At 44.2% G+C, this 26,258-nt stretch overlaps 1 protein-coding gene and 1 long non-coding RNA gene across 5 annotated transcripts in view; both read right to left on the bottom strand.

The window, feature by feature from the left end:
* Positions 1-26,258, bottom strand: part of LOC146349682 (uncharacterized) — a 455,574-nt gene that overhangs the window by 408,078 nt on the left and 21,238 nt on the right. The gene's annotated exons all lie outside the window — the stretch shown is intronic.
* On the bottom strand, positions 357-26,088 carry NXPE3 (neurexophilin and PC-esterase domain family member 3). 4 transcript variants are annotated; one of them, XM_084843200.1, is made up of 7 exons: positions 25,696-25,913; positions 20,729-20,909; positions 15,241-15,463; positions 12,472-13,223; positions 8,493-8,566; positions 5,789-5,995; positions 611-2,614 (listed from the first exon to the last, which is right to left on the bottom strand). In XM_084843200.1, the coding sequence occupies exons 3-7, from the start codon at positions 15,331-15,333 to the stop codon at positions 2,013-2,015; spliced, it is 1,728 nt and encodes a 575-aa protein (XP_084699326.1). In that variant the 5' UTR covers positions 15,334-15,463; positions 20,729-20,909; positions 25,696-25,913; the 3' UTR covers positions 611-2,012. The 4 variants fall into 4 exon arrangements, with proteins under 4 accessions (XP_084699325.1, XP_084699326.1, XP_084699327.1 ...); XM_084843199.1 differs by lacking the exon at positions 20,729-20,909 and having other exon boundaries at positions 357-2,614; positions 25,696-26,088; XM_084843201.1 differs by lacking the exon at positions 20,729-20,909 and having other exon boundaries at positions 25,780-25,913.

Genomic DNA, 26,258 nt, shown 5'->3' with positions numbered 1-26,258 from the left:
CTTCGGGGGGCCAAGCGCCAACGCATTCGGCCCCCCGAAATCGGCAGTGAAATTCTCCGCCCCCTCGCCCCCCCCCCCAGGACGGGACTTACCGTTGGCGAATGTCCCTCCCGGCGGCGGGTCCCGGTGGCGGTTTGTTGCGGGCGGGGATGGCGGCCGGTCTCCTGACCGGCTGCCGCCGCCGCCATTGCAAAAAAAAAAAACTAAAGTAAAAAAAAAACACACACACCCGTGCATAGGCTACGTAATGATTTACGTAGCCTATCACGGCTAGATTTCCAAAGTCAGCCGTGATAGGCTACGTAAATCGTCACGTAGCCTATCACGGGGTCTTCTTTTTTTTTTACTTTTTGTTTCGCGGCTGGGGAGACGGGGCGCTTCTCCCCGGCTTGAATTTCGGCCGGGCGAGGCGGGAAGCCTCCCCCCGGCCTGAATTTCGGCCGGGCGATGCGGGAAGCTTCCCCCCCTTCGCCTGAACTTTGGGGGGGAAAGCGAAGCGCCTCCCCCCCACCGCGAAGCCAAGCTGCGAAAAGGTAAGTGACTTTTGTACATCCCTATAGGCAGGTCTATTCAAATTAAGCTAGAATGCCCCCTCTAGTGGGAAAGCAACCTCCCATTGTCAGTTGCATAAGCACCTGAGACACTCCAAAAAGATCCTCAAAGTCAACTTAAAAGAATTTAAGGTGACTGAAAGTCTTACCTAACATGAACTCTAAACTGAATTATTAGAAATCCATTAAAACCAGCAAGTCCTTTCCCACTCTGGCAGCTCTCGAAAGGTTATTCTTTGATATTTTATTGTATTTTATTTTGTATTATATTTATTAAACTGGATGCTGCTCCTAGAATCATTCCCTATGTTCTGCTCAGAGGTAAGCAGGAATGAAACTGACAAACTCTCCCACTACAGGGGGCACCATAGCTTAATTTGAACAGTCCTGCCTATTAGAGTAAGTGGGAGGCGCAATCCCCACATAAGGATATCCTGCTTCTCCTCAGAAAAATGTCAATTTAGTCATCATGTTGTTGGGCAAGTTGTAGGATTTTGGTAAAGGAACTAATTAGCCTAGATGTGCCAGGCCTGGACCATTCCTTCTGAATTACATCCATAAAATCTTCTGGAAAAAGGACTAATGCAGCAGCCAACCTGAACCAAGGAATATCCTGATACTCTGTGATTGGAGCTGGTTTCACTCCTTATCAACTTCTTGCTGTGGGCCAAAGACTAAAGCCTTATATAAAGAACCAGGAAATCCACTGTGTGAAAAATTATTGTGGAGCATGCACTCTGATGCCTCCTCTTCAGTCAGCTCACCCTCTTCTCTATCTGAGGGGAGAGGAGAGACTGAACCCTCTGCTTCCTTAGACCTGGCAGATGACAAGCACACAATAAATGCCTCGTGTAAAGTTCTAAATCCCTTTAGAAAAGGAGAAAGGAAAAGTAAGGAAAGTAGGTAAGCTGTGGAGGAAAAGACTGAGAAAGATCGACAGAACACCACCAACGTCCTATCCCAGAGCTAGGCAGGAAGGAAACCGGAAGTAGACTGCTCCTCCTCATGGGAGGCCACTCAAAAGCCTAATTAGCATAGTCTTGCCTAGCAGAGGGGGGCACAATCTATCCAAGAGAACATGTGTGCAAGACCTGCTGGAACTGGAAGTTGGGCTACACGGAAGCAAATAGTTCACGTTCTCCAAGTCACATCTATCCGAGTCACATCTGTAGTGAAGCTCAGTGCACTACAAAGGCAAGCCAAACTGCAAGCTGAGGAGAAAGGCTGTATCTCTTCTCATGACCCTCACTAGGCAGTGATGGAACACTCACCGTAGCAACTGGAATCTTGGACACCTGCACACTCCACGAAGAGGTGTGTGTGTTTATAAGTCCCCAAACACCTTAAATATGAATAAGCATATTATAGTGCAGGCTGCACAGATTAGATGCAGGTTACGGTCACCTCAAATCAGCCATAACCCATGGTAAACAACTAGTGCAGAACATGAGCGACACTGAATTACAGAAACAGAGACCACATTTGATTATGTATCCCTCTTAAGAAGCTATAGCGCGTTTCCAGTGGACACACAAAAGACAAGAAAGCATCTAACTGATTTTTGACAATGACATCTTCCGGGTGTAATTTGTGTGGCAAATGGTGTGCCAGTGACATCTCCCAAGCATCCACAAAGTACACCCCAATTCCTGAGAACATCTTCCTCATGATTGTGTCAAGCTGATAGGAATACCAGTCACTGTTGAAAAGGCTAACCTCTGGCCCAAGCTCCTGAACGTTGGCAGTTTTGATGACGATCCGAGTTTTGGGGCTCCGATCCAACAGCTGAACAACTGACCTGCGAATGTTCCTCAGTCTCCTGATGTACACTTCTACAGGGAAAGTACTAAAGTGAGACCAGATAGTTATGGCTATCACAGTGTTCCGCCCACCAACAATGCGATTCAGTTCATTGGCAATGTAGTGTAGCTCACTGCTAAACACGGTGAAAAAGCGAATGGGGGGCCCATGACAGCGGAATTTTAGTAGGATGTTATGTTTCGGGTCCACAGCCATGAGGGGACCAACCTTTTTAAGACTGCCAAGATTTAATTCCACAAGATCTGAAAAAGAAAAGAATTACTGTGTCACTGGCTGGAATCTGTCACCATCTGTAACTGTCAGTAAAACAAAAGCAAAAACACACGCCCATATCCTTTGTATTAAATCCTCTGACTTGTGCATCAACTTGAACCATTTGTAACACACTCAAAAAATCATGTCTGAGACATACAACCCAACTAGAAGAACCTTATTTGCAGAAGGGAAGATAGTCTGTGCTAATAGAACCATACCGCTGCTGCTGGGGAACATGGGCAGGAGGATACTGTTGCACTCATGTCCTGCTTGTGGGTTCCTGGTCAACAGCTGGTTGGCCACTGTGTGAACAGAATGCTGCACTAGATGGATCCTTGGTCTGATCTAGCAGGGCTCTTCTTATGTTCTTATGAACAGATTATCTCCCATTAAAATTGTTCACCTTGGTGAGCAGTATTAAGTCTTGGCTTTACTTGGATTGGTCCCTCTCTTTTGCTCCTCATATTTAATCTACCCCCAAACCATGACATTTTCTTGCTACACAGTGTGGCAGAAGTGTCAAGTGTTGCTCTCAATTCCCTTGGCTAAAGCTCTGATTCATATACTGGCCATCTCACATCACTACTACAACCCTCTTCTCCCTGCCTTTCATCTGCCACAGCTGAGTCCTCTCACCTCTGTCCAGAACTCTGTAGCCAAGACAATGTACCTCTCTTGCTGCTTAGAGCACCTAACTCCCCTTCTTCAAAAAACAACACTGGCTTTCCATGTCTTCCCATATCCTGAACAAGCTCCTTGTTTTTACCTTTAAAGCAGTCCCTGGCCTTGCAAACCCCGTATCACCTTCTCCAATGAATTCCTTTTATGTCGGGAATTCTTTCCAAACATAGAAGAGCCAGACTTCACAGAAACGCATAGAGAAGCACTTTCAGCTTTTCTCCGCTTCTTCCTGAAATTGGCTTTGGTCCGGCAGTGGCATATGAAGCAAGAAAAGCTGAGTAGGAGCTACCCAAAACCCGGCTTTTCTTGCTTTGTGTATTGCTCAGGGCCAAAGCCAATTTCATCATGAAAAACGTTACCAACCCCATAGGTGCCACTCAGCAAATGAGAGTTGTTTCCTGCCCCTGTCAACATACCCCTACTCAGGGAAGTTTACTGGAAGCGCTGAATCAAGTCCCCCTAGTTTACCCCACAGTTCTCTCCTCTCATCTCCAGCATTGCAGTGAGTCCCCATCCTGTATCCTTGAGAAAAAGCAAACCTCAGTTCATCCTTCCCAGTCCCACTCCTAACCATAATAGTTACCCAGGAGTAAGTCCTACTGCCTCCTGTGACATTTATTTCCAGATAAACTTCCACTGGGAAAGACAGGATCCAGCCAAACTTTATAAATCCCCTGCTTGAGACTGCAGGGGAGCTAGATTTACTTCTTACTGGGGAGCAAAAACTTATTTCTGAGCAAACACGCACAGAAAAGGGGTTGGCTTCACAGAGACTCTTGGAGATTTACTTCTTACTGAGGGGGGAGTAAGCATGCCCAGGGCACTTTTGGACACAGGCTTCCTTTCCCACTTTTTTCTCCCCTTCACCAGACCACATTAGATGGTCTTTTCTATTCATAAATACTAGCCTCTGATTAAGTTATTCACAATCATATCCCTGGTTCCTTCATTCACGAACCCGCAATGGCAGCATTTTGCCCCTTTAACAGACCGCATTAACCTTCATTCAGAAAAACTAGCACCTGGTTCCTTCATTCACACCCGTGGTGTTTTGCCCCTTTGACAGAGTACGTTAACCTTCTTCAGCCAGAAATACTAGCCTCCTCCTCCTGTCCACACTTTTATAAATGGGAGATAAAGGCTAGATACTCCGATGGGTGAAAACAAAAAAGCAATTCTGAAACTCCAATACAGTGCTGTAGTGCTTTTATGAATGAGAAATGTAGGCCCACTGAGAACAACAGGCTTGCTTCCCTCCAAAGCCCCCTTTCCGTGCTCAGCGATATTCAAGAGGACACAACCAGTTACTTCCCCAAGGTGGTGCCTGCAGGCACTGTTTTGGCAAATTCAATCCCCAACCTGGCACCCTCAGAAAAAATTAATCTGGGGAAAGGACTTTCTGAAAATGCAGCTTTTCAAGAGGGAAGCTGCTGGTTGGCTATGCATTGGTGACGACGTTATGTGTTGCAAAAGACCTCAATCTGCTGTCCCTCTGCACTAAATTGCTCCTGTAGATTGGCCCCTAGCACACCAGACAGGATTACAGTGCTTTATTCTTTCAAATCCCTCCTCAAAAACCCACCTCTTCCATAAAGCCTTTGGTTCAGTCCTTTAGCCCTCACCTCCAACAAAGCCTAAGTGTGTGCTCACATTCATTCTATTATCATTGCTTCTCCTGCTTTCCTCCTTCTGTAATATATGCCACACCACTATCAAAATTTATAGTGTGAGAAGTAATGGCAGTGTATTTGCTGGAAATAACAATTTATCGGGAGAAAGGGTTGAAATAGTAATCCTGGAGCACATGAAAAAGCACTTCTTAAGGGTGCAATCCTATGAGATTCGCCCTTGATATTCATAAGCCTCCGAACTTGGAGGCTTACGAGCATCCAGTGCAGAGTGGGAGGTGCAGCAGAGACAATCGTCGCCTCCACCCCACCTACCACTTTGCATTTTAGCTAGACAGGCTTTCTCGCTCGTCTAGCTGGGGTGCTGCAGAGGGGAGGAAGGGAGGCTGGAGAGTCCTGGGGATACTGCGTAAGTCAGCCTCTCCCCTCCCTGCCCACAGAAATGCCCTATTTACCCCTCTCCGAGGTTGCTTTTGTGACCTCAGAGAGGCAGTCTGCATGGTTCTCACCACACTGGCTGTGATGGGGAGGGGGACTTGGATTGCCAGGCCTGAGGTCGAAGTGCTGTCTCTGACTTCAGATCTGGGAATCCAAAATATCCCATGGCCCCCCAGATGCTATCTAGGGGCCATAGGAATGCTCCCCCCACAACCCTTATGGTGAAACAGAATTGGAAGGAAATGCATATCAATTTTACCAATTTCTCTAGCTCTACCAAATTCCAGAAACAGGGACATCAACCAAAAGAACATCAGTTACAAAGTGATGACCAAACCCACACAACCTCTATATCCAGAGATATGTACTTGCATTAAAAAAAACCAAAAACCAAAGGGAAAGCAAAATAGTAACCTGGAACAAATGCTGTCAGATATTCAAACCACTGCCTGATGGTAGAATCTCCAAACAAGTGGATAAGTTTCCCCTGTAAACATTCAGTAATATCTGATGACTTGTTAAAATGCCGAATCCACTGTGTTCTTGGTTGCCATTCATCTTGATAATAGTAACCAGAAGGAAATACATCAGGGCTCTGAGATCTTTCCATATTGTCCATCTCTGAAAGAAGCAATTTCACTTATCCATTAGAAATGAAAAGCTATGTATTACAATTATAGCAGTAAACCTATATTATTATTATTAATAATAATAATAATAATTAAAATTATTCGATGCCTTTCCCAAAATGACTCAAGTTATCTAACAACAGATTAACACATATAATTTTTTTAAACAATTTAAAATAGCTAAAGTGCCAAGACTCAACAGAACAAGTCAATTTAAGAAGCCCCATCACCTGCCATGAAATGCCTGGGAGTAGATAAGTAAGTAAATAAATAAATCATAGATAAATAAATTAAATAAGTGCATATAACATTAACCCTCCCCAAACCCAACTGTAATATAACATTTACAAATTTAGATGTAATGAGCATACTGTAGTCCAGTTCCATGTTTTGGAAAGCAATTAATGAAGTCTCCTTAAATGTGTAGGAAAAAACTGCAGATGAATCATCCAACAAAATTTTAGAAACCAAAAGTTTTTTCAGATGACATTTTCTGTGTGTGTGAGTGATAAATGTGCAATATCACAGAGATCCTAGACATCTTTAGCCAAGGAAGCATTTCTCCTGTGGGTTAATCTGCCCAGAGTACATTGGTTACTCTGCAGATTAAAAATACAATAAATAAAATTTAAAAATTAATCACATTTAATTTAAAAATTAATCACATTTTCCCAGCTCTCAATACACAATGGCCACAATCTGACAGAGACTTACGCATACACAGTTGAATTGCAATCAGTGTCTGGTTGCTAGGATAATCTGATATCCCTCTCCCTTTGCATGCCTACAGCAATCATGGTTGTGAGAGTGTCACGGCAAGTACCATTGAGATCACTGGTGATGAGCAACATAGCTTCTCCTGCCCAATGGAAATGCCATTTTGTGACCTTTACAAAGTTTTAACGTGCATGGGAAACTCATTAAACCTTTCAAGGCAACAGTGCCAGGTGTCAATTAATTGGCTTCTTAAATCTGGTAGGGATGCTGGAGAAATTCGAGATGGATTAAATGAGCTCAGATTTCTAAGAATCCGACCTGCGGAATCCACTGTGGAGCGAGCCCCTCAGGCCATGCAGAGTCCGTGGACTTTTGGATTTTTTTTTACTTCCCTGAAATTTATGCATATAAAACTGTAGAAAAATACGTAAATTTCTGCTGAGAAAACGTTGAATGGAATGGGGGACGATTAGGGGTGTACAGATTCCCCACCATCCGTTCCGGTGGGGAATCTGCCCAGCGGGGGGGAGGCAATCTGTTCCTCCCCCCCTCAGAATCCTCTGCAGCGGTTCCACTCCGCAAGGATTTTGCAGAGCCACCCGGCTTGAGGGCTGCTTACCTCCTGGACCCGTCCCGTTAGCCTCTGCGCTGATCGCCTTTTTTTTTAAATGGTGATCGGCAGGATGTGCCCATAGACTTAGATGCAAAACGGAGCCGTGAATCTTGCTTATAAGTCTATGTGTCCATAGACTTATATGCAAGATTCACGACTCTATTTTGCGCATAAGTCTATGGGCACATCCTGCAGATTGCCTTTTTTTTTTTTTTTTTAAGGCGATCGGTGTGGAGGGGAACGGCTCCGGTTCAGCAAGCAGCCGAGTGCCATTCTGTGTGGAATCCTCCTGGAGCGGAGGTAAGTGGGGCTGATCCGCTGGGGATTCCAGAGAATCTGGCCTCATTTGAATCCACGGCGGATTTCTCTAACATCCCTAGGGACGATATACTAAATGTTACATACTGAGATAAATTATGTAAATACTTATGTAAATAGTTACGTAAATATTTACGTAATTAGTTCCCCATTTTTCCACATGATGACAAAAAAAATATTCGAATCCGTCTGTGGGCAGATGACAGAACGAAAGGTGCCTGACAATCCGCGAAACACAGACAGAGCGGATTTTACACAGTCTGTACATCCCTAAAATCTGGGAGCTAAGTTTGCAAATTATGAGAGACAAAAGCTAATGAATGTGCCTTTGAGTTACAACACAAGGCCCATGATCTACAAGCCAATTCATATGATCAGCTGTGTTGTTATTTATCTAATGTAATCTAATTTGATCATATTGCTTCTGACAAACATTGAGAACTGGTATAACATAGTTGCTGAGAATGCACTCTTGGATGTCCTTAATTCACATTGCACCGCAGCAAACTCCTCAGTCCCTCATCTGCAACATGAAGATCATAATACTGACCTATAATACAGGGATGTTCAAAGGATGACTGAGATAGGAAACATGAAGCACTTTTCATCCTGAAGTGCTATATAACTGCCAAGTTATGCTTTAAATGAATAAGTTATTATTAATTATTATTAAGTAATAAAACTCCATCCTTACAGCTGATCAGCAATACCCCATCACACTAATCAAGCTGTTCCTTGATGGGTGCACTCATCATGTGAATTCGCCATTTTCACAGTCAAAATGTAACATGTGAACAAGGCCATAGTGGTTAGTGACAAGTCTTCCAAGCATTTACTTTACCTGCATGCCCGAAGGGCCTTACGATCACAGTATCAGGGCCACTGGAGGATATTGGCACTTTAATATTCACATCACTAAATTAAAAAACAAATCAAAATTAAAACAAAATGTTATGAAAAAGTCACATCTATCTAAGGTGAAATACCCAGGGCCAAACTATACATTAGCTATACCATTGGTATATTGTTGACATAGTTAAATCCTCTTTTGATTGTAGGCATGTATCTCAACATGAATCGGAATAGAGATTCTCTAACTATGGTTAGCTTTGCCATGCAGCGTCCCTGGTCTTCCAGGATATCTCCCACTTCCAAGTAGGGGTGTAGATTGCAAAGAAGAGTGAAAATATGCTTCCGGCTTTCCAGCCTCCCCCTCCCAATATGTATTTTTCACATTTCTGATCATGAAGCTTTGGAGAATACTGGAGGGCCAAACGACATGTTATGTTAACTGCACTATTGAATTTAACTATTTTTAAAAACAAAACTATGCGGAGTCATCAGGCCCATGGCAGGCAGGGAGGGGGACTTTAACCCTTCTCCATGCTGTGATCCCAACAAGAATTGCCTGCCCACCCAGCTCACTGCTATTTGCATTGGAAAGGAAACTGATTGGTTCCCGGGGAGCTTCCCTCCTGATGCAAAAGGGAGCCCCCAGGATGTGTGGGAAGGGAGAGTGATTTTCATCTAGATTGAAGCAAGAGGTGGAAAGGGTTAAACTCCCCCTTCTTGCCTGCTGTGGTTGTGATCAGATTTGCAAACAAACAAAAAACAGCCATGTTAAATGCCTGCGCTAAACATAACTGTAGAATGCTCGTACTCTGATTCACGTTGAAATGCAAACTTAGAGCCCAAAGAGCCCAAACTGGGTGAATGATATTCCAATTGAATATGTAACCCCACTTGTCCTACCAGCAACCCTGTGGGGCGGTGGAAACCACGGGGCCTAGGTTCACACAGTACTGGGATGGGTGAGGGAGAAAAATGCCGACCCCAAACTAACTTGTGGTTCCTCCAGCTCGCCAGACCCCTCTTCCCTGCAAAGGGGGGGGGGACCAGTGAGCAACTTATAAAACAAGGACTATCATTTATGTAACAAGAAAGGGGAAGGGGTGGGGAAGAGGAAGCAAAACAAATATTCAAATGAATAAATAATTTAAAGTAAGCCCCTAAGACAATAAAATGGACGGTAGGGAGTCCAATGGTTATGCAGTCCACAAAGGTAGGTGATGTCTTAAAACCTGTCTCAAGCTGTGTAGTCCAGGACTCCAAGGTAGCTGTACTAGGCCTCAGTTACTGGTAGTTGGTACTGGGGCTGCTTTCTGACCTGGCTGAAAGGCAGAATGCTGCTGCTTTCTCTTTCCTGGTCTTTCCTCAGTCTCCTCAGGACCTCTCTTTTCTGTCTCTGCCTCTCCCCAGTTTCCTTTAAATCTCTGGCTCCTTCTCTCTCCTCCCCATCTCCTCAGAATATCCCTACAGTGGCTCATCAGGGTGAAAAAAAGGGGCTGAGATGCTGGCATTCCCCCAGAGGGCTACACTACATAGGTTTACATTTATGTATGTATGTATGTATGTATGACATTTCTATACCGCCCAATAGCCAAAGCTCTCTGGGTGGTTTACAAAGATTGAAAACATTTAAAAATACAATATACAGATTTTAAAGCCAATTCCATAAAAAAAAAACACAAACAGGCAATATACACAAGAACATATATCTAAAACAACTTCAAATAAGCAATCTCAAAGCAGACAACCATATCCATAAGCCATTCCAGGATCAATTTAAACATATCCTATGCTGCCAAATGCCTGGCATTTGGCATCTCCCAAATGCCTGGGAGAAGAGAAAGGTCTTAACCTGGTGCCAAAAAGATAACAATGTTAGTGCCAGGCGGGCCTCGTCGGGGTGATCATCCCTCTGAGTAGGTAGCTAGAGGAGGGCCTTAGATGTTGAGCGCAGTGTATGGGTAGGTTTGTGTCAGGACAGGCGCTCTGTCAGGTATCGTGGTTCCAAGCTGTGTAAGATTTTATAGGTTAAAACCAGCACCTGGAATTGGGCTCGGAAACATACAGGCTGTCAGTGCAAGTGGGCCAGAGTCTGTCTTATACGTTTGGACCTTCTTGTCCCTGTTATCAATCTGGCCGCCACATTTTGCACAAGCTGCAGCTTCTGAACCGTCTTCAAAGGCAGCCCCACATAGAGTGCATTGCAGTAATCTAACTCGGAGATTACCAAAGCACAGACAACTAAAGCCAGGTAATCCCTGTCCAGATAGGGGAGTAGCTGGGCCACCAACTGAAGTTGGTAGAGGGCACTCTGTGCCAGTGAGGCTACCTGATCCTCAAGTGACAAAGTGTCAGGGCCCAGCTTCAGTACTGCAGTGGTCCTTGTAGGTTATACCCAAGATTTTATTAGAAGTAGCCTAGAAAGGCTTAGGCCTATTCAGTTTCTGGAATGTCAGAGTCTGTGTGAGCTTATCTCTGTCAGTGTTCTTGGAGCAGAACCAGGGGGAGTCACCCAACTCCCTGTCCACCTGCTGGTCTGGCCTTGGCAGGCAGGGAGGCTGGAAGCTGTCTGTGAGAACCTGGCAGAGGTGGGGTGAGGTTTGCAGAGGGGTCGCCCAGGTTGAAGTGTCACTGCTGGAGGGCTGAGCAGTGCCACCCTGTTTAGACAGGGGCCTTGTTGAAAGGCTGAAGGCCCTTGTCTGTCAAGGGACCTGGAGGGGGTGTCCTACAGTCACACCTTCCCTTTTAAGCTGATGCAAAGGCGAAGAGCCTTTGCTAGGAACATCTCGTCTTCATTGCCCGAAGCCTACTCTGTTTGGATCCGTCATCGTCTGGGCTTTTGGAGGCACTCTGCACATGGACTGGAACTCTGGATTGTTAAGGACTTGCCATGAAAAGTACTGTGAGGCTTTTCATAGACTTGAACTCTCGTTGCTGTGGATTGTGTGTCTGTGTTTGTAGTCAGCTCAGTGTACGTCAGGCTGGGTTTGATCTACAACGTTTGGACTTCCCTCTGCCAGAACTCATGCAGTGTGGAGTTGCCAATGCGAAAGTGGTGGCCTGGAAATCCTTGCGTGTGTAGGTAAGCTCTTCCCTTGATCTTGATGGGCCTTGGCCATGTAGCTTAGAGTTATCAACAAAAGATTCAAAGTTGGACTCTCTATGGGTGTGGCCTTTCAAGAAGTTATTCCGATTGCCATTCCAGGAATCATTCCCTTTCCATGTCCGGGGTTGGAACCCCGTAAAAGGATTGTCTGGGTTAGGTACTCAGGAATCCAGAGTCCCTTCCCTTGTGTTCAGAACCATGGAGACAGCAACGGAGAAACCACGTTGAAGATCTTGGTCACGGTAGTAGTGTTTAGCTTTGGACTGTTCTGCAATTACATAGAGCCTATAGCTACTGGCCATCAGCTATATGATTTCTGAAGAGTGTAACCATTAAGCTTTTGCCATGGGATTCCCTGCAATAAAGAAATCTGGGTGTCCAGTGTCTGAGCGTGTGCACTGGGGGGATCAGGAAACCTGACACAAAGATGGCTCAAGGAGAACCCCCAAGCTACGAACCTGCTCCTTCAGCGGGAGTGCAACTCCATCCAGAACAGGTTGAGCACATAAAGTTATTTCTTCTCTGCTAAATGTACTTATTACTGGTGGTGTGCCTCCTGTAATAACTACCACAGAAGCCACAAGGTAAAGGGTCCCTGAAAAATGTGAACCAGAGTTTGGCACTTAACTGCCCTCTCTTAGACGTTTCAGGCAAATTAGAACCATCATAACAGAGCTGTACATATGAATACATTCACTTTTGGGGGTTGCTTTGTACCTGTTTCCATGGTCAATTTCAGCCCACAAAAAAACATTCATGCAGTACCTTTTGCCAGTACAAGCGACTTACAGGGAATGAAACAATATGAAAATAAACAGACTAAAACAGAAGAAACAGTAAACGCACCACATAAGAGAACATGTACCTTTGGAAAAGGCGACTCTCCTCCGAGCTCAAAAGCCCCTTTTGATATCCTCCTTTGTAATGGCTGATTCTGGTGGCACAGGAGAGTTTTCTTGGTTTGTAGCAAAACCATGGCTCGCCAGTGTAGAGATCTGTAAAGTTACAGACTGGCATGTCTCCAGGCAAACACACATTGCACACAGTGGTTTCTGAAATCCTCCCTGATTTGAATAGGCTTTTAAAGTAAGCCCTGTCTGGTCTTTCTTCCTGCAAACGTTGAAGGACTTGGATCCCTTCGCTAGGGTGGACCAAAGACACAGATACCATGACCTCCCCTGGCCAGAGTAAAGTGAAAAAAACTCTGTAAGATCCATTCTGGTAATCCACAACTCTTCCAGTGGCTCCAGCTTTCAGATGAGCAGAGTGGATTCTTGTTTGAAGGTAGTCTCCACCATACTGTTTTGGTTTCCCTTCATAATCCTTCATGTGGACCAGCACCTCCAGCTGATCACCAACCTTGAAATGTGTGTGAGTATTCAGTATCACAAAGTTGCTATGGGAAGGGTCTGTGCTCTTCACAAATGGTATTTTGTCCTCAGGGGGTTTAGGCCACTGTGTAGCAGCAAATAAGGACACTTCTTCCTCTTGTTCCCTCTTGGACAAAACTTGGTGCTCATAACCACAGTACAGCTTTCTGGGTATTTTAGTCACCTGTGATGAAGGCTGCTGGTCATCATCTTCTATCAACCACTTCAAACCTGTGGCATTCAGGTTCTACAAAAGAAGGAAGCTCTTTGAAACATGCCTATTAACGGTAGAACCATATATATGTTAGCAGTGTTTTATATCTAACAAATGTGTATATCAATTTCTGGCTGCACAAGGAGTTCCCAAGGTGGTTTACCACCAATAAAATATATATTTAAAAAAAAATACCCTAAAAACAAAAATAGTAGAATCATATATACCAGGGGTCCCCAACCCCCGGGCCGTGGACTGGTACCGGTCTGTGGCCTGTCAGCAACCGGGCTGCAGGGGTGTGCGAAACCCCCTCACCTGGGGTCCGCGGGGGTCCACGGGGGCAGGGAGGCAATCCATCCCTCCCCCTCCCCGGAATCCTCACCAGCCCTGGCCGGCTCCGCTCCGTGGTGAGTCCACGGAGCTGCTGGCCAGCTCCAGCCGCCATGTGTGTCCCAGGGGCCGAAAGTCCGCCAGTGGAAAACACATACTTTTCCCATGGAATTTTTTCCATGGAAAAATTAGACCAGTCCCTGGCACCAAAAAGATTGGGGACTGCTGATATATACAGATTGCAAGATGAAATTTCACCATTAGATTACACATCAATAAATGTGAGAGTCCCCATAAAACTGCAAAAGCTAGGAGTAAGTGTGTGTGTGTGTGTGTACACATAAATGCGCGCGCACACACACACGCACACAGAGTATATAATAACTACTAACTTTTAAATGATTATTTTCCTTATTAATACATATGTTTATCACATTGTATCAGAAAGTCTAATTAGTGGGCAAGATGTATATACTTATGAATGTAGTTGGGCCATTAAGGATTCCTAGCAAATATTTTATATGAAAGACAAGAATGTGTGCATTGGCATTTATGTAAAAACAGAACAATTAGCAAGAGGTTCACAATGTAAGGAATGTCTCTATATAATGCCAATGTTTGCATGTGGAAAGGGGACAAAAAGAAGCCATATATAAACTTATAATGAAGTAAGTAATCCACCTCTCTAGAAAAATGCAGTGGACTATAATACAGCTGATCTCAAGTAAATGGGATTGGTTGACATTCAGACTGAAGCAAATGCTGGCAGGACATGGAATTCCAGATGTGCTCTGTGGCTCTCTGCGCTAGAAACCATGGCAGAGATTAATTTCAACCTAGTCTTGTCAGAGCCTCACCCCTGATTTTTAATGCCAAAACTCCACTCTAGAACATGGAATAAAGAGAACTTGCAAGCCTAGGAAGGGTGCATTGGCTAACCACCAGGTAGCCACAGCTGTCCTTGCACATCTGGAATTAGTGTCAGTTTAGATGTTGCACTTGGCTTCCCTATGGCAAGGTTCCCACACAAGTAGGGTCCATCAAGTCATGAGATTCCCCATCTGTGATCCACATCAAATGGTATTAACTGCAGTGGCAGAGAAACTCATGACGTAATAGCCCCAATCCATGCAGCAATATATATAGTTGGAAGGGTATTATTTATTATTCAGGCCATGCGTTCTGGTGCTTTGTTAACCACCCCAAACACCCATCCTTGCTGAGTTTGGACATCACAACAAGCTGTGCCAATGAGGGTAATTATGAAAATTTGGTCAGCATGCAACTGGCACGTACAGGGTGGTTAACATGCCATTGTGGCTTATTAACCACTCTGCGATCATGCAAGATATAGGAACAGCTTTCCATTGGACAGCCACATGGAAAATCAAAATGGCTTGCATTATAAGATAAGCATGAGAAATTAATCATAACATACAAAGATCCTACAGGCTTATATGTGTATGTGTGTACATATATATGTATATAATTTGTGACAAACGAAAAACAGTTTTAAGTTCCACTTAAATATTCTGAATATTTTCCCAAGACATGTTATTTTATTGGCATGCATTTTCATGACATATATAAGAAGCACAGAACAATGCATGCATAGTCACCCCAAACCACTTAAAAAAATCTAACATGGAAAAACACTGGTGAATAGAAAGGATGATGTTCAACCTGATTGCCCTGTCCTTGGGGAAGTTGAATGACTCACCTCTAATTGATAGAAATTGTGAACTAAGGCCAGAATAGCCAGCACTGCCAGAACCAAGCACAAAATATGTATTTTGGAGAAATTGGGCCACATGATCCTTTCATCTCTTTCTCACCCATGTAAGATGCTGCCACGTTGCCCATATTCCACAGGCACCGATGTCATTGTTACTCAGTATCACACAAGTAATCTCATCAGGAGGCTTCTGCTGCATTGCCTTTTCCTGTGAATACATTTTTTTACACTTCTGATTAGATCTTAAAATATAGGTAAAAATAAAAATGGCTTTAGCATTTGAGATTGAGGAATGTTAGAAGCACGTACCACCAAAAATGGAGCTGAGAAGAAAAACAGATTATAAAATGACAAACATTATTTCTCAGCTGTGATAGAATTGCTTTTTGACATGTAATGCAGACAACCTTGCAATTTTATTTTACAACTGGCTTAGCTAAAGTAATCTGATAATAAGCCTTACAATGGTGATTGTTATCTGGATCCAATTCTAAGTGAAATACATTTACTGACCTGAGTGGAATTTGTCAAGAGAAAAGTGTTCATGAAAACACTACCAGATCAGGGCCCTTCCCATCCCACTATATAGTGCCTTTGTCCATGATATAAAAGATTATTTCTTCTCTAGGAAGCAGGTCTTTCTGACAGTGGTTTCCAGTACATGGACAGAATTGCAAGGAAGAAAGAAAAATGGGTGTTCACCTCTTCTACCTTCTCATGTTCCTATTATCAGGCCATTGCCTATTCTGTTCCCTTTTTTCAAACAGAGTTCCCTATGACTTCACTGCTCTAAGCATCCTTTTCATCTTTTTTCCCTGCACTCTCCAACTGCCCAGCATACCTGTCTCTGCTTCCCTCTTCCTGCCAACATCTTCTCTTGTTCTTAGGCCCTGTGTGAAGATATGTTATCACCCAGACAGGCCTTTTACTTCCTTTCAGAAGATGAACTGTTTGTCAATATTCTAACTGCTGACAGTTTTTCCAGAGCAGATAGAATGTTTGTGAGCATTCTATAACATCATGGTAACTTTGCTAATGAATGGCAGGGCTTGCAGACATGAGCAACTCTTAGCCTATTTTAACAGCTTCTTGCAGTTTGTTTGTTCATTTATTACATTTCTATACCTCCCAATAGCAGAAGCAGTTCACAAAAATTAAAACCACAAATACATCATAAAAACAATATAAAATATAAAAGCCTTAAAACTACAGTATAAAAGTGCAACCAGCATAAAACCTAGCAGCAATGCAGAGATTTAAAATACAGTAACAAATTTAAAACAGCAGACCTAAAAGACTAGAATGCTAAAATTCCTGGGAAAATAAAAAGGTCTTTTGCTGGCACTGGAAAGAGTACGACGTAGGTACCAGGTGGACATTTCTGTTAAAACACTTTCTTGCCTTAAGAGAAATTAGTGATTCAAACTCACAATGTCCTATGTTCAGTTTAGGGAGCAATCCTATGGCTGCTAGACAGCGTCTAGACGGCCATAGGATTTTTCGATTTCTGGGAACCGAGCTCAGCCAGGGCTCCAAGCTTGGTTCTCAGAAACCTCACTCCCTGCCCCTTCACACACTGCCTCATAGGCAGCGCAGTTTGTCCCTGTCTCTGTGCTTCTAAGCGCAGTGAGGAGAGGGTAAAAAGGGGGCATTCTGAGGGGTGGGGAGGAGACCACGGAAGTGCCCCCATTCCGAGGTCCCCAGCCAGATAGCCAAAACCAGCTGTCTACCTGCAAATGTAGGGCAGCTGGAGCATGGAGGAGAGAATCTCCTCCGTGCTGTGCTTGCCCTGCATTGGATAGTTGGCCACCTCCGAGTTCGGAGGTGGCCGACTATCCCTATGGGACTGCAACCTTAGGAAACTTCTAAAGCTACAATAGATTCTCCTTTTCCTCTTCCCCTTTTTTCTGAACACTAGGGTCAGCAGTGCATAGTTTTTCATAGAATCAGCTCAATGGAAAACAGAATTTCACAACCCTCATTCCTGTTTATTTTCCAATAATTTATTCCAGCAAAACTTGAGATGTGACAAAGAAAACATTAGGAAACAAGCTGTATTTTATTAAAAGGAACATGTCTTTACTGGAAAATTTTATTCACATAATATCGCTATACCAGAAAATGATTCTCACTGGCTTGTAAACTTCTAATATTACAGTAAGTACTGGTTCACACATAAGGCTAACTCATGGTTTAATTAATACAAATGTCTTATTGGATTCTAGCTTGTCATGACATGTAAACAGAGCCATGCTAACAAACCACAGTTCATTAACCACAAACAACCCAGAAAAAGAAGCACTGGTTTGCTGTTGTATTATGAACTCTGGGTTGTTTAAACCATGGGTTGTCATTATGTGTGAACCCAGAACTGTGGATTGTTCATGGGTTCCTCTGCCAGGCTACAGAGATGGCAGGCAAGAGTGATAAAAACAAACAAACTCCTACCCGCTCTACATGCCAGTACTACAGTGCTGCAAAGACATTTGGGTTACAGGGAGGGACTGGACTGAGAAAACTTGGTTTGTTTGATTGTGTGCCAAACAAACCCTGAACAGGGCAACAAACCATGACTTAAATAAACCATGGGTTAGCATTATGTAGAGCCTCGTTTGGCACAGAGTGGTAGGTGCAACCAAAACTCTCCCACGACCTGAGTTCGATCCCAGCGGAAGCCAGGTCTCGGGTAGCCGGCTTAGGTCGACTCAGCCTTCCATCCTTCCGAGGTCGGTAAAATGAGTACCCAGCTTGCTGGGGGAAAGGTAGTCACAACTGGGGAAGGCAATGGCAAACCACCCCGCTATAGTCTGCCATGAAAACGCCAGCGTAAGCAGCGTCCCTCTAGGGGTCAGTGATGACCCAGTGCTTGCACAGGAGGAACCTTTCCTTTTCCTAGCATTATGTGCAAATCAGGTCAGTAGCTGGGTTAGGCCATAGGCATGAGACAGACAAACTGGGAGATTAAAGTTGAATCAAATGTAATAATATTTATTTTATTTACAACATAAAATACATTACTTAGTAGGTTAGATATTAAAATTAGGTGTTTTTAGTGCTTGCTTAAAAATATTACTGTATCTTTAAGGAAGTCAGAGTCTCTCTCTCTCTCTCTCTCTCTGAACTAGTTCACTATCCAATTGCCCTTATCCTAACTCCTCTCCAGTTAGCATTCACAGTTCATTTCAGAGGTCTTTGCCAAGTCTTCCTTCTGATCAGAGACTCCCAGTTTAGAGATACAGCCAAGAGGTCTTTCAGTTGCTGCTTCCTGAAGATTAATTTTCCTGAGCTCAACTGCAGCTAGCAGATATATATTTTAACTCTTTGTTTCCAGACCCTCTCAGTTTCTGTCTTCTATGGTTTCAGCTGTTTAGCTCTTCTTCCTCTGAACAATCATTGCTTGCTGCCATCCTCTGGCAAACTGGCCTATATGTAGGAGCCAATGAGTGGAGACAGACTATTCCCTCCTGGATCTATCAATGCTTGACCTTTGCCCCTTTTTGATTCCCCTGTCCAGTATAAAATCAGTGGACTTCAACAGTCAAAAATGACATAACTGTAAACCTCCTAAGGCCAGAGGTACTTTCTTCTCTATACAGAAAGTTCCCACCTCTGCAGTTCCTTGACAGACTGCCATCTAGACCACATATACAAATGTATCCTTTAACATGGGCTAGAAACAACATGTCAACTTCTTTATCTCAGAACCTTAACTATTTGTGTTCTGCATGACCTTATCTCACAGAAAACACTTGTATTTACTAACTCACTATAAAAACCTTTACCTCATGGTTTTACTGATTCTGCACACAGCCTGAATGGCAGTCCTCTTAAATCAAGGCAATATCTTGCAGTGCAAAAACACTGCCTGTGAATTATTATACAGATTATATAAAAGGATTAAAGAGATTGTATAACGTTCTGAAAAATGATTCCATATTATGGAAACACATACAAGAAAGTAGATTAAAAAGGGAAAACACATCTTGACATATAACATTCTATGTCTTTATTAGGGTGAATAAACATGGAGCAGAGACCCAGGGGATGGGGCGATATTCCAGACTCTCTGTTACAAAGATGTATACAAATTGCTTTGTGGGAAAGAAAACAACAGCGTCCAAAACAAACTCATTACCATGGTTGCTTTGTTTCAACTGGGCCTGGCTTTTATCCTCCTCTCTCCTTCAAAACATACAGTACCCTGCTTAAGATTTATGTCAAGACCCAATTCAAGCCTAGTTACTGGAATCTCACCCTGGTGGCTCTCTGCACTCAAATGCCATGACCTATTTTCTGAGGACCCATCAACATAAGGCTGATCGGGTTTTCGCTGTAGCAGACCCCTCCATATAATGCTTATACTGCACCAGCTGCACTGGTTACCGGTGTGTTTCCGAGCCTGATTTAAAGTATTGGTTTTTACCTTTAAAGCCTTAAACGGTTAGGCCCTTCTCATTTGCCCACTTATGACGCAATCAGGTTGGTGACCACATGTGAGAGGGCTTCTCTACAGTTGCCCCACACCTTTGGAACAAGTTGCTATCAGAGGTCTGCCATGCTCCGTCACTGTAGGCTTTTAACAAAGCCTTGAAAACATATTGTTTTATCTTGGCCTTCTCTTGATATGATTGCTGTTGTTGCTGCTATTGCTATTGTTGCTGGTTTTATTGTTGTTTTTACTGTTATTTCATTGTGTTTATGTTTCTATGCTTTTAATATGTTAACTGTTTTTATGTATTTTATTCTGTAAGTCGCACTGGGAGGGCTTCTGCCCTGAAAGGTGGCCAAAAAGCATTTTAAATAAATAAATAAATAAATAAATAAATAAATAAATGGGGGGGATTCAGAAACCTTCCATCCAGAGAAAATGCTGTACATCATGGTTCTGATCCAGTTGTATATGAATACTGAGATTCATATACAGTTACTAGCCTAGTAACTGTCCAAAGCCAAACTACCTTCAATGCAGAGCTAGAAAAGAGAAAAATAATTGTTTCTGTTGGTTTTTTCCCTAAATGAACTACACTTTAGGATGCCTTTATTTCTGTTTGTTTAATGCTCTAAACTGGGATAGTTCTGCATGCTCAAAAAATAACCCCACATACTTGAAACCCAAGTTATATTACTGATTCAAAGAAAGAGGCTGAGGTTAGAAAGATCCCACAGGGAAAAAAAGGGGGGGTCACAAACCTGCACTTAGAACATATCCTATCCTAAGCACTCTCTCTAAAGGGGATACCTACTTTGAAGTAAAGATAATTCATTAGGACCTGGTAGCAGGTCCTGGTAGCAGCAAGAAAACTCCCAGAGCCACAGATTCTGGTCAGGACTTGCAAGACCCCATGTAAAAAGGGGTCATAAAACCACCTCAGGTGAACAGGTTTGTGAAAGCAAGCAGAAATTAAGATCTGACTCTATGTCATAGCCAGGCCCACATGCTTTAGTGTTCCTACCCAGGTATGGAAAAACCTACCAAAGTTTGTCTCACTTGTAGCACTTGGAGCTTTTCTACATGAAACATTTATTGTATGCTCATCATTCCTTACAGTTATTTACAGGTTCTTCAGACAATGCTGTGACCCTCCAGTTTCGCTTCTGTTTTTGAAGAGCACGTTCCTGGTTTATTTAAGAGTAGGGAAAATGGAGTGTTCTTTCTGAAAGCAAAACAAAATGTATTTTCCTACTTGTGTAATTGTGTTATTCCACTATAGCACAGTGCCACCTAAACGTTATGTAATGGAAAACCAGAAAAGGAAAAACTCTTTGCATAGAGCTTGGCTCTCAATTCTATGAGAAAACCAAAACTAGATACAGTGGATTAACAGCCACATGTAGAAAAGCTCTTATACTATAGGGTGGCCACTGATGACCTAGTGCGGGTGGGGGGCAATGTATTGCCCATGGGCACCAGTGTTCCCTCAGACACCTTCCTTGGCACCCTATCCCTCCCACTTGTCAAAAAAAATTAACACATGTTCTTACTGGCAGCACAGATCTCTTCCAAGTGAAGCTGGCATCCAGCCACAGCCATCTTTATTTCCCATTAATCCCCTGGGCTACAAGTGGGGTTCAGACATTCTTAGGAAATGAAGACGGTGAGCAGCTGCAGTCCAGTGCTTTCCTCTGCAGAGGCACAGCCACCAATGCCCCACCCCCAGGAAAAAAACAAAAATCAACTCCTTTTTTTCTGGTAAGTGTGTCTGTGGGGGGGGGGAGGTAAACAGAATGGTGGGTGGGGTTAGGAAGGGCCAGATGGGAGAGGGTGTCAGGGAAGCCAGCAAGTCAGGGGACAGAGAGCAGCAGGAAGCCAATGGTGGCTGGTGGAGCAACCGGAAGGGTTGGTGAAGGTTGTGTGCTTGTATATCTGAATGAATGGGGGCGGAATGTGCGTAAGAGAGAAGAGGAGAGAAAGAGCTTAGAGAGGATTTTGGAGGGATCCTGAAAAAGAGTGGGTGTGGTTTTTCTGTGCTTGCAGTGAGGAGAAGGGAAGGATGCGTGTGCATGCATGTATGATAAGATAAAAGAGATGCTTGCATATGCATGTGTATTATATATGAATGGCTGGAGAATGATGGCTGGAGAGTGGGGTGTGTGTGTGTGTGTGTGAGAGAGAGAGAGAGAGAGAGAGAGAGAGGGAGGGAGAGAGGGAGAGACAGAGACAGCATGCATGTATGATAAGATAAAAGAGATGCTTGCATATGCATGTGTATTATATATGAATGGCTGGAGAATGATGGCTGGAGAGTGGGGTGTGTGTGTGTGTGTGTGTGTGTGTGAGAGAGAGAGACAGAGACAGAGACAGAGAGCCCTCACACATGAGTGGTGATCCAGACTGAGAGAGAAAAGGAGTTTACCTTCTGTGAAATAGGTTTCTGTTGATGCTGAAAACTGTGGCTTCAAAGGAGCTATCTAGTGTGTTGTTCATACCCCTCTTCTGTCTTGTATTCAGTCATTCTGACAGGTTATCTATCCTTTGCGACTAGCCATGCCTCCCATGGCAGCCATTTTGTAGAGCCTCGTGTGGTGCAGAGTGGTAGGCGGCAGTATTGCCACCGAAACTCTCCCCATGACCTGAGTTCAATCCCAGAGGAAGCCAGGTCTCCGGTAGCCAGCTCAGGTCGACTCAGCCCTCCATCCTTCCGAGGTCAGTAAAATGAGTACCCAGCTTGCTGGGGAAAAGGTAGTCATGACTGGGGAAGGCAATGGCAAATCACCCTGCTATAGTCTGCCATGAAAATGCCAGTGTAAGCAGGCGTCCCTCTAGGGGTCAGTAATGACCCAGTGCTTGCACAGGAGGAACCTTTCCTTTTCCAGGACATTTAATCAGATTGCCAGATGTACTCACAGGCCCAAAATGGTTGCCTACCACTAACTTAAAAGTTGTCTTCTAATGGTATGTTTTGTTCCCTCTCTTCTCATTTCCCCCCTTTTAGCTTTGTCTAAATTAGAGTTTTAAATGTGGTTTGTTGCATTTTTCCTTGTATGGCAATACACGGCACCACTTTTCAAGTTATACCTTATAGAGGTAGCACACTTAAGAAGTGTTATAGCCTGGAGCCAGGCCCATCAGACATTTGTTGCTCATAAGATAGGATTCTGACACTACCAATACAGTATTAGACAACAATTTAAAGCTAAGATATAGTGCCTCTCTGACTAACACAAAAGTATAATGCAGCTTTCCTGAAGCAGGCTTTTAATAAATTTGCTTATCTGCAAAGAAAAGAAGAGTAATTTCCAAGACCTCTAAACTTGTATTTAAGGTTGCATATTATTAAATATTAATCAAGAGCTGTTAATTCCTGTGTCAAATCTAAAGGTTGTACTGAAGAAAAAGCCTTCCTGCCTCTAATAGCTTTCTTGACTCTGCTTGTTAACCATGCTGGCATACTCTTGGACTTGGTGGTACCTTTCCTGATCTGTAGCATACCTTATAGTGGAGCTTCCACTACTGTGATTTTGAATACCTCCTAAACTTTCTGGAGAGATGAGAGATTTTACCCTCCTAATATCAAGAGAGTAAACTTCTCAAAAATGAGAGAACTGGTAAAAAGGCAATTGAAAGGGAGAGTCAAATGTGGCTGTATTGGACTTTCTTGGCAATTGCCTACTTACATATATGTTGAATTTGATCACACTGTGGTCACTGTTTCTGATCAGTTCAACAAAACCTACATCTTGAACCACATCCTGGGTTCCACTTAGGATTAAGTTGAGGGACACCTCCTCTCTGAGGCAACTGTTCTAGGGCACAGCCATTTAGGATATGCAAAAATTTTACCTCTTTGTCATGATGAGAACACACTTTTACCCAATCTATGTGAGGCTAACTGAAATCACCCATTACTACACTTTCTCCTTTGGATGTCTCCGTGATTTCATTTTCTAGCTCAACATCACCCTGACCATTTTGGTCAGGTGGATACGAATATGTCTCTAGTATGTCAGTAAGCATACAGTGTTGCACATTGGGGCAAAAAGCCAAACTTTACATATACACTGATGGGTCTGATCTGGCAGTGAGAGACTGACCAGGAAAGGCATCTTCGGGTTGCCAATGAAATGCTGATCCAGTGTGTGGCAACTGCGAAACAGGTGAATTTGAAGATAGGGATCATTAGGAAAGGGATAGAAAATAAGAATGCCAATATTGTAATGTCTTTATCTATGGTGCGACTACACTTGCAATATTGTGTACAGTTCTGGTTGTTGCATCTCAAAAAAGATAGAAACGGTGCAGAAAAAAGCAACAAAATGATCAGTGGTGCTGGGGCAAGTCCCCAACAAGGAAAGGTCACAATGTTTGGGACTTTTTAGGTTAGAAAAATGTGAATAAGTGAGGACATGATAGAGGTTTAGCGAATTATGCATGTTGTCAAGAAAGGTAAGTTTTTCTCTCTCTCTGTCTCTCATAATACTAGAACCTGGGGGTCATGCAATGAAGCTGAATGGTGGAAGATTCAGGGCAGACAAAAGGAAGTACTTTCCACGCTGCATAGTTAAACTATGGAATTTGCTACCAGAATGGTGTAGTGATGGCCACCAACGCAGCTGGCTTTAAAGCGGGATTAGACCAGTTCATGAACAATGACTATTAATGGATACTAGTCATAATGACTATATACTTGCTCTTGGATCAGAGGCAGTATGCCCCTGAATACCAGCTGAGTATTCAGTGGGAGAGGTTATTGCCCTCATGTCCTGCTTGTGGGCTTCCCATCGGCATCTGATTGGCCACTGGGAGAAACAAGATGGTGCATTAGACAGGGCTTTGATCTGATCCAGCAGACCACATCTTACGGTCTTATGACTTTGGGTCTTCCTCAAACAGGGATTAGCTGCAGCAAAAACTGAAATACTTTGACCATATAATGAGAAGACAGGATACCCTGGAGAAGATGCTGATGCTAGGGAAAGTGGAAGGCAAAAGGAAGAGAGGCCGGCCAAGGGCAAGATGGATGGATGATATTCTGGAGGTGACGGACTCGACCTTGGGGGAGCTGGGGGTGGCGGCGGCTGACAGAAAGCTCTGGCGTGGGCTGGTCCATGAAGTCACGAAGAGTCGGAAGCGACTGACCGAATAAACAACAACAACAAACTGTTCCCACCCCTTCAAAATCTTCTATTAGCATCCATTTGTATTCTCCTGGGGGACATTTGAAAAGCATGGCCTGCACCCAGAATCTACATCCCATCTGTATTTTTCTCTCTGCAGGAGTGGTTTAAACCACTACCCCAGTCAAATTCAGAGCCCTCCAGGGCTAAATTAAAGTAAAAACAAATGTGTGAGCAGATCGAATAACAGATTACTCACAGGAAGTGTAGTTTGTCCATAAACCATTTGGGGATACGTAAAGGAAGAGATAAAATTTCAGCAGTTGTACAAAACATGCCTTGCGTGTCAGGAGGATCCACAACAGACAACCTACACAGCCCTAGCATTATACCAAAAGATACATCTTAACCCTCTGCCTTGGGTATTGGTTCAATCCCAGCTCAGCATGAAACCCACTGGACTATCTTGGAGACGTCACTGCATCGGTCCCGCCGCCCCCCCTCCCTCCGAGTGCCTAACATTTTACAGGAATTTGAATATTTCAGTAAGACGGAGAGTGCGGGAGGGGGGACACTATTTTGCAAGGATGAAGCGCGGTATAAAAGAAGAAAAAAGAAGAGCAGGATAAACAATAGAAGCAAAGCTGACATGATAAGCAAGCGCAATTTCGATGAACAGCATTACAGCCCTACAGACCAAGAGGACGACTCAGTCCTTCCCTTTGCGACTGAAGCATCCCCGTCCCGAATATTCTGTCCGGACGCTTTTAGGTCAGAGCAGGGCACGACCGCAGACCGGCCACGTCTCCTTTTATCGGCTGAGTCCCAAGATGGGAAAACAGGGAAAGTCGCCTCCGCCCAGCAGAACCCCCCTCTCGCACTCACCAGGCCCCTCGCAGCTGCCAGGGGCGGCGGCGGCGGCGCCTCCTCCTCCGACCCAGGCGGACTGCACACGCTCGCGTCGCCCACCTGCTCTTGCTCTTTCCTTGCCGATAATCATTGGCTGCCTTCGGCTTGGAGGCGGGTTTGAGGGGCTCGGAGGACGAGACCGCCCTGAGAAAGGGAACTTCGCTGCAGGTGCGGCTGTGCCGCTCGCATCTCTCCCCCGTCGCCTAGGCGCAGATTGCAAGGCGCGCCCCCCCCCCGGCACACTCATCAGCCCACCCCCGATTGCTAATGCCAGTGGCTGCCTATGTAACATCTGCCTGCAGCTTATCGGTCCCTCGGCATGGCGTGTGCATAGATTTGCATCTGATGGTCGCTGCTGCCTCTAGCTCTGCTGCACTCCGCCCACGCTTGTGGTGGCGCGTACACGCCTTGCCGTAGTTTGCGCCGCAGTTTGGCCTGGCCTCGCTATGCCCTGTGTTCTTCCTTTGTGGTGGTTCTTGTGCCAGTCCTGCGTTCCTCGTTTGATCTGTGGGGGAATCTGGGAAGTATCATAGAATAGC

The sequence above is a fragment of the Heloderma suspectum genome, chromosome 3 (assembly GCF_057233095.1).
Source record: "Heloderma suspectum isolate Gila_16-S chromosome 3, 16-S_ref, whole genome shotgun sequence".
In the NCBI taxonomy this organism is placed as follows: domain Eukaryota; kingdom Metazoa; phylum Chordata; class Lepidosauria; order Squamata; family Helodermatidae; genus Heloderma; species Heloderma suspectum.
The sequence above is the reverse complement of the archived record's forward strand: the minus strand, read 5'-3'. Positions and strand labels throughout refer to the sequence as shown.